The 9,303-nt window shown below is 38.2% G+C and overlaps 1 protein-coding gene across 1 annotated transcript; it reads right to left on the bottom strand.

Moving 5' to 3' along the window:
- Positions 1–203: 203 nt before the first annotated feature.
- On the bottom strand, positions 204–650 carry LOC149146441 (uncharacterized). Its single transcript, XM_089450129.1, has one exon. It carries the CDS (start codon positions 648–650, stop codon positions 204–206), a length of 447 nt encoding a protein of 148 aa, XP_089306255.1.
- Positions 651–9,303: the final 8,653 nt, after the last annotated feature.

Here is a 9,303-nt window from a genome sequence, read left to right as displayed (position 1 = left end):
TATAAATCAAAACAAACAAAAATATACAAATCCAAATGAAAAGAAATCCAACATTTATAAATGTAAATCAAAACAAATAAAAAATAAAAAGAAATATAATATATAACAATAAATACAAAACAAATTTAATCTAAAAATGAAAAAGAAAAATCCAAACAAAACATTAATATTGGCAAGTGAAAGGATTTCTTAGGCGCTGCCTGTCAGGGTAGTATAAGTTTCTCTCCAGCATAGATGGTATCATCTGTAAACCCATTTTCAGCTTTGATTGCTTCAATTGAAACCCCATACTTCCGAGATAGTCCCCACAGAGTGTCTCCTTTATATATCTCAATAGTTTGGCTTGATTTCTTCTTTCCACCCCCTTTCTGAAACTTCTTACCGACATCATAGGCAACACCATTTGCTGCTTTTGGAACTTCACTGGCTTTCTCCTTCAGGTCTTCAAAGGTATTCTCGGTAGAACTGACTGAGACGCGCTCCTCGGAAATAAACGATTCTTCTACAGGTCTTTTCGGCCACAGGGCCTTGAAGAGGCTCAAAGCTATCCCAGTGAAGACAACAAAGCCTGCACTTGTCGCAACTACAACATCCTTCTTACCATCATCCTTACCGCCAGATTTGTCATTTGGTTTCTTATCGTCTGCCATTGTTTACTTCCTGATGAAACCTGAGCCAAGCCGCCGTAAACCGTGCAATTCTACTTTCAGTCCTTGTAATTGCATCATGAATATTCTGCACAATGTTCCTTAGATGGGGAAGCACTTTCCCACATAAAAGTTCATCCAGGGCAAGCTGCTCCAAAACTGGCATTGCCAAGATCCCTTTTCATAAACCAATGTTCTTTAGCAGTCGAATAGACATACCAAATTTATGTGCAGCAATCCGTGCTGCCTGAGATACAGCGTTCATTACAGGAATGCTCCAATTTGGCACCTGTAGTTCTGCAACTGCTTCATCCACCTTTTTCTGTTTGTATAACCAGCGGGGAAACTCAGGTAAACATATCATCAAAATTAGCTGAATTACAGCGGGCACGCCAACAACAGCAAGCTTCCAACACCATGTCCCTTTTACCTTGGTATGGATGGTGGAAGCCGGGAATTACCAGAGGATTCGTTTGGCTTGACCAGCTGGCAAATTTTTCCAGCGATCCGCCGATCAAGGTATGCGCTTTAAGTTCACGCACCCTAACGCTCCCCGCTCTGTAATTCGGCTCGCCCAGATCGTGTTGGAGACTTTCAAGTTGGGGCTCTTGATTGTGTGAGAGTGATTTCTCCCACTCCCAGGTGGTGGACACGACTCAATTACATCAGGATACAGAGTACCCTGGACCAAGAACATTGGATTCCTTCCTAGTTTCTTTTCCAAATCTAAAGAGAATTCATAAAAAATGTGGATGAATTCTCCTCCCATAATTTTCCATTTTCTTTGAGGGTCTGTTACTCCTTTGAGTTTATTAAGAAAACGTTCTGTTGCATCAATACAAGTCACAGGCTAATGTAGATCACTTTTAAATGTGGCCATTACACGCTCTCTCTCCTTGTACCTCAAAAGTCCGTTGTCCACAAAAACACAGTGAAGCCCGTCTCCAAGTGCTCTGTGTACAAGAGTCGCTGCAACTGTGGAGTCCACACCACCTGACAATGCACAGATGGCATGATCCACTGGTCCAACCATTCCTCTCACTGTTTGAATTTTCTCTTCTAGCACATTCTCAAGTTTCCAGTCAACTTTGATGCCACAAACACTGAAAAGAAAATGGCGTAGCGTCTCCATTCCAAGCGCTGAATGTGTCACCTTCGGATGGTACTGAAAGCCGTATAATCCCTCAATTGCAACATAAACATCTTTTGTTTCATCCTCTCCTTCATCATACAACCAGTCTCCCATAGTAGCTGAGCGAATACAAACCATGGCTGCAACCAACAGTGCTGCTTCAACCCTTTGAAAAGATAGCTTTTTATTCAACAGTAAAACCCAGAATTTTTATTTTTTATTTTTTAATAATTTTTTTAATTTTCTAAGAAAAATGGTTAGTTTTTTCTTAAATAATAATATATATATAAAAGAAATATACATATTATTATTACATGAATTTTTTTTTTAAACAACAAATCCTAAAAAGAAAATATGAAAACATATTTTTTTTTATTTTTTAGGTTGATTTTCTTTATTGCTTTAGATTTTTTTTTTAAACAACAAATTAAAAAGCAAAAAAAAAATTAATTTGTTATTTTAAGTTGAGATTTTTTTAAATTGTAAAATCAACAATTTTTTTTTTTTAAACCTAATGAAGAAATATTCTAAAATTAAACAATAACTAAAATGAAGTTAGTTTTTTCTAAATATCTAAAAAAACAAAAATAAAATGGTTAGTTTTTTTTTAATTAATATTGTTTTTATTTGATGTTTTGCATTTTTTAAATATCTAAAAAAAATGAAAGAAATGGTTATTTTTTATTTTTATTTTTAATAATAATATGGATATATGATACATATATTATTAAAAAATATATTTTTTTTTAAATCTAAAATAAAAAACTAAATTTTATCTAAAAATTAAAAGATGTTTTTTTCATTCACAAAATTCTTTATTGTCATGTTGCACATTATTTCTCAAGCAAGAGTATTTTTATTCGAAATCAATAGATTTTCTGATCTTCCTGATCGCACGAAGCGCAGGAAGAGAGCATACTAGTCGATTGATTCGTTTTTATTCATGCAGGGGGGTTTTTGAAAAGACGAAATTTAAAACTAGCTAAACACTAAACCATCAGAAAACTCAAACTTAAACTTCTTTGTGAAGATCCTGCTGTCACCAGGTCTCACAAGTTATTTTGTCTAAAGAAAAATACTAGTACTAAATTAAATTTCTAATGCCTAATCCCTTAGCACCGTCCCTGGCAACGGCGCCAAAATGTTGAGCAATTTATTGGGCTTAAATTGCTGCATTAAATTATCAACCAGGGAAACTCGTAAGCTTGTGATGGTGCCAGCAATATATATGCAGGAGTAGGCAACTAACTCTATGTCTAACTAAATTATTTAGGATTCAATACAATATGTAAGGGAAGAGGCTCCTAACTAAGGAGGTCCTGGTTGTCCTTCCCTACAGTATCATAAAGAAATCATTGATTACATAAAACTAAAAAAACTTGAAATGAAGACATGAGAATGAACTTAATCATTGTTCAGATTCAAGTAGAGAGAGAGACTAACTTAGTCTCTTGATTGTCCTCTCATGTACTAATCCAAACTAAACTAAGATTCATCCACAAGCATAAGAAATCAAATGACTTGAAACATAAAAGCACAAAAGAATGAATTTCAATTACCATATAAATCATTGGAGAGAGAGCCTAACTTAGACTCTTGGTATCTCCTCATATGATACTTGAAACATAAAAGCAAAAGAATGAATTTTAATTATCATGCAAATCAAATGGAGAGAGAGAGCCTAACTTAGACTCTTAGTTGTCCTCCCATATGCTGATTACATTCTAATTTAAAACTCATTCATCAATCACAAACAAATCCTCAAACATCTAGACAAATAAATGAAATAAGATCTAATATGAAATAACATGTTTCTCTCATCCTTTTAGAGTGAGCTCAATTCTCTTAAGAACAAGACAAATTATTCCATATACTACATTAAGGAAAATTAAATCTAAAACTACATAATGGAAATATATGTAAAACTTATATCTAAAACTACATAATGAACATATATGTAAAATGAAGCTTTATTCTATTCCATCATCAATTGGATACAATGCTCTAAGAGTCCTCCCCTTTGGAATGGAGGAGGTGCTCCTATTTATACAAAAACTAAGATAACAACCTCATAAATGTAGACCCACTATTCTCTCCTTTGACCCACATATTTCTCAACCAATGATGACACATAACCCTATCCTCCATGATCTCCTCCATGAAGCTTATCTTTTCAAATTCGAATTTGATCATTCATGGCCACATAAAGATGCCATGGAAGCTTCCTTGCAACCTACACATGTCACCAAAACAACCCACTTTCCATATATAAAGTAAAATATATTATTTTCTAATATTTAATCAAGAATTTCTCTCAAAAATGCTTAAAAATAAAAAATATTTGGAAAATATGAATGAGACCCATTAATGGTGAATAGTAGGAAAAATGGAGTGACAAGGTGATGAATAGTGAGTGAAATAATGGAAGCATAGGTGGAAAATGTATGGTAATGAGTGCCATTTTTGGAGCCCAACATAGGGTTTACTGGGTTTTCTTTACATTTCAGTCTTTCTCCTTTTTGCAATTAGAGTAGCATATGTAGAGTAATATTTCTCTCCTTTCATCACATATAGAGCTTCTTCTGGAATCCATAGAAGTTGGCTTAAGCTCCTATTGATCTTGCGCTGGCTGACCAAGTGACAACCTGGAGTAAGAACTAGTACTTGTGCATACAACACCGATGCTTCCAAATTTGTTACGAACTACCGAGTTGATAAGAGTAAAGTAGGCAGCCCAGGAGTTGCAACATTATTGCTACAATACTGGTGCTCACCACTTTTTGGCACCATTGCCGAGGAAGCGTCAAAGTATTCGGTGATTACTGCTTTCTTCTATTTTCTATTGCAATATTCTGCTAATAGTTTATTTCAGCAAAAGTAGACAAGTCATTTCTCTTCTTTCAAGTTCTGCATTTCCTTGCTTTCCTCTTCAATTCTACAAATTTCATTTCAGAAAGTTAATTTCAACTAGTTGCAATTTGTTTCGTTCAATCAATTTCAGTTTCTACAGGTACTATCAGTGTGGGGAAAAGAAACAAAAACCAACCAAAAAAGATTTCCTTTCATGCCTTGTAGGAATAGAGATAAGTTAGGAAAATTTTTGCCCAACAACCCCACTGCTTCACACAGCCAGCCTTCTCTCTTCTTCAGCAGCTATGATCAAGAAGAACCCTTAGGTGAATAGCAAGACATATTTGAAGAACCTATAGGGGAAGAAGGAGAAGAAAATATTCCTTTGGAGCTAATGGCTGAACACGGAAATGCTAGGGGGAATGGAGAGAGAATAGAGGGTACCTTTCCCATTCGGGAGACCAATGGGGACACCAAAGTGAAAAATATAAGCCCTTTCGCCCTACCTCATTTCCATGGTCTGATAATAGAAGATCCTGACACCTTTTTGTTCGAGTTTATTGTTATCTATTGAACCTATGACTATGCAGAAGATGAGCAAACATTGAAACTGTTCCCTTCTACTCTCAAGGATGCAACACTATGCTAGTTCATGCGATTACCTGGCAATAGCATCACAACTTGGGCTCAGATGCAGCAAGCCTTTAACAACAAGTATCGAGACGATTGTAGGTCAAAAGATACTAAATAAGAGATTTTCTGAATGACTATAGGAAGTGATGAGTCCCTGGAAGACTATGAAGAGAGGTTCCAGCTCAGTTACAAAAGGGTCAGGTGCACACTTAAGCCTGAGTCTCTAAAGCTGGTCCTGCTCAGGGGAATTCAGAAAGATCTTTTAGACACCCTCCATCTACTGGCCAGGGGAGACATCTACCAACTGTCCTATGAGGAAATAAAGATTGTTTTTAGAAACCATTCTAGAGCATCCAGAAAGAAAGGTAGGGGGAGTCAACCCATAGTTAGTACCTCTTCCTCTAACTCATCCATTAAAGGAGAAATTGGAAACATGATGTAAGACTTCAAGAGCGAGATGCTATAGACTCTTGCCATGCAAATGGATACCTTACATATCAAAAGGAAACAAGAGGAAGTAGAGAGGGCTTTGGCCATTTTTTCCCCTAAATGCACCAAGAGGCATCCTAGGAATTTATGCCCATTGAACTCTATAGAGGTTTGTTCAGTCTATGAAGAAAATCATTCTACAGATAAGTGCCCTTCCTTACTTGAACTTAAAGTTGTATATCAAGGGGCTAAGGAAGTCACTGAACAGCTCTATTACATAAACCAAAGGAGGCCGCATGCACCTAGACCATACCAGTAGGGGATGCAAGGGACATCTCAGGCATACTATAACCCCAACCAAGTCACTACCATACCTTCTTGTGGCCCCCTTTCTCATCCTTCCTGGTCCACGCCTCCTCCTTGGTCCTTCACATCTCAATATTAAGCCCAACTAGCCACCCATTCATTTCAATCCTATGCTCAGCCACAACCTTAGTGGAATGCACCTCATCAGGGGTGGAGGCCCCAATACAACTCTCTTCCCACTCTTTTGCCTCCATGACCTACCCAACCACAACCGTTATCTCCTATTCCACCAAAGCAACCCCAAATGACTACCCAGCAAAATCCAAACCTGAACAACAGACAGGCTCAACAAGTGTATAGTGGGGAACCATCATGCCCAACTTATGCTATGGAGATTCAGGAAATTAACTTCCAATCTGGGAAAGTTCTCCCAGATAGCCAGCCTCAACCCAGGGAGGTTGAGGAAGATAAAGGGGAAAGTGGACCTATAGCAATTCCACCCTTTCCTGAGAGACTATCCGTGACAGTCCAACCTACCCCAGAAGAAACTAAACTCCTGGGAGAATTGAAACATTTGCGTGTGAAGATACCACTTCTCCAAGCCATAAAATATGTGCCTATCTACAATAGGTTGATCAAAGAGAAGTGTTTTAGGCATCGAGGAAGGCACAAGAGAGATTCCCCAACCATTAATGTCATAGGGCAACTGTCCGACCTAATGTTAAGGTAGGTAATCTGTCCAAAATATTTAGACCTTGGAAGCCCAGTAGTTGATGTCCACATCAATGGCACCATGATCCCACACACCTTCATTGATCTGTGAGCTGCCATTAATGTGATGACAAAGGACACAATGCTAAAACTCAACCTCCAGGGCTCCTTGAGGAAGACCATGACCGTGCTATAGCTAGCAGACCGCTCCACCATGACCCCTGATGGGATTGTGGAAGATGTGATGGTCTCCATTGATTCTTGGGAGTACCCTGTTGATTTCTTAGTTCTCTAGCCAAAGGCAAAGCTCACTGGGTATCCTCTCATTCTAAGAAGACCCTGGTTGGCTACCGCTAACGCCTACATTACCTGTCGAGCTGGGAACATGAACATAAAGAACGAGCACATATCCAAACAGTTAATCCTATATCCTCCTGCCCAACCCTTGCTAGAACATGATCTACCTCTCTGGTTGGAGGAGGAAGATGAGGATGAAGTCTATTCTGCACCACTTTGTGCGTTACAAATCGCCATGGGGGGAAACTATAAGATGAGTATTATATGATTGAAAATCTGATTTAGAATCCACCTCCTAGTGTATCACCATTAGAGGAAATAGTAAGAGAAACCCAAAACAAACCCTCAACTAATCTCTGTGTGGCTGACTCCACTCCTCTCCGTGTTAAGAATATAGAGTTCGGCCCAGAAAGAACCTTGTTAATCAATCCATCCCTATCCACTTCCCAGGTGAAGGAACTGTATACCCTGTTGAGAAAACACCTAGATGCCTTCACTTGGAGTTATAAGGAGATGAAGGGAGTGCACCCTTTAGTATGTACTCATCATATATACATCAAGAAGGATTGCAAGCTAGTCAGGTAGCCTCAAAGGAGGATGAATCCAGCACTTAAAAATATTGTTAAGGAAGAACTACAGAAATTGCTTGATGCGGGATTCATCTCTCCCATCTCTGACAGTGAATGGGTCTGTACTTTGGTGCTAGTGCCAAAGAAAAATGGTAAGTGGAGAATCTGTGTCGACTATCGAGAATTGAACAAAGCCACTAAAAAGAACCATTTTCCTTTACCTTTCATAGATCAAGTGTTAGATGGTCTGGCAAGGAAAAAAAATTTATCTCTCCTAGAAGGGTTTAGCGGGTACAATCAGATTCAAATCAACCCAGAAGACGAAGATAATACCACTTTCACTTGTCCTTGGGGTACCTTTGCATATCAGGTCCTTCCTTTTGGTTTTTGCAATGCTCCAACCACTTTCCAAAGAGCGGTATTGAGTATATTTTCTTAACTGGTTCATGATGCAATAGAAATATACATGGATGATTTTGCTCTATATGGCTCTAACTTTAATGAAGCTTTGTCTAACTTAGGAAAAGTTCTGGATAAGTGTATTGAGATGAACCTGTCCCTCAGTCCAGAAAAATGCGAATTCTTTATGACTGAAGGGACCGTGCTAGGTCATGCAATATCTCAACAAGGACTGCAGGTGGACCCCAACAAAATTGCCATCATCCAAATGGTCCCACCTCTTCAAAAGGTGAGAGATGTCAGAAGTTTCCTAGTCGCTAGGTATTACAGGAGATTCATTAAATATTTCAGCAAGCTAGCCACTCCTTTGTTTGGCCTCTTAGGCAAATATGTCGAGTTCATATGGTCAAAAAAATGTCAAGAAACCCTAGATACCTTGAAGAGCAAACTCGTCACTGCCCCAATTCTAAGAGGCTCAAACTGGGCCCTACCTTTCCACATTCACAAAGATGCCTTAAACAAAGCAATATGAGTAGCCTTAGGACAAATTGATGAAAATTTACCTTATGCCATATACTTCATAAGAAAAAACTTGTCAAAGGCATAGTTAAACTATACAATGATAGAGAAAGAACTCCTAGCTGTCGTGCATTCCCTAAACAAATCCAGACATTATATCATAGGCTATCAAACTTTTTTGCACACTGACCATGCTCCAATTAGATATTTAATGAACAAACTAGATGTAAATGCGCACATTATTAGATGGTTGTCTTTACTACAGTAGTTTGATTTGACCATTATTGATAAGCTTGGTAAAGAAAATGTTGTTGCTAACTTTTTATCTAGAGTAAATTTGCCTGCAGGTGAAGAAGGAATGGTGGATGACCTAATGCTAGATGAACACTTATTTTCTATCTCATTACTCTCCCCATTGTTTGCTAATATAGAAAATTACTTGGTTTCAGCACAGTTCCCACCACATCTGTTCTCAAAAGATAAGAGCAAGATAGTAAGAAAAAGTGCCCCTTTCACCTAGATTGGGGGCAATCTCTTCAAAATTGGCCCAGATCAAATCTTGAGAAGATGTTTCAGGGAGGAGGAAGTCTTTGAAATCCTCCTGACCTGTCATGGCGGGCCTTGTGGAGGTCATTTTGCAGTAAAAATATCTACCTTCAAGATATTGCAAGCAAGCTACTACTGGCCCACTCTTCATTAGGATGTGAGGAGATATACTAGCCAGTGTGATCGGTGTCAGAGGATGGGGAAACCTACTCCAAAGGATGAGATGCCTATGCAACCTCAAGTGACCTTTGAGCCATTTGAGAAG

Source organism: Pinus tabuliformis, chromosome X (genome assembly GCF_031772625.1).
Source record: "Pinus tabuliformis cultivar Carrire ecotype Pingquan chromosome X, CPIR1, whole genome shotgun sequence".
NCBI classification, from domain to species: Eukaryota; Viridiplantae; Streptophyta; class Pinopsida; order Pinales; family Pinaceae; genus Pinus; species Pinus tabuliformis.
The sequence above is the reverse complement of the archived record's forward strand: the minus strand, read 5'-3'. Positions and strand labels throughout refer to the sequence as shown.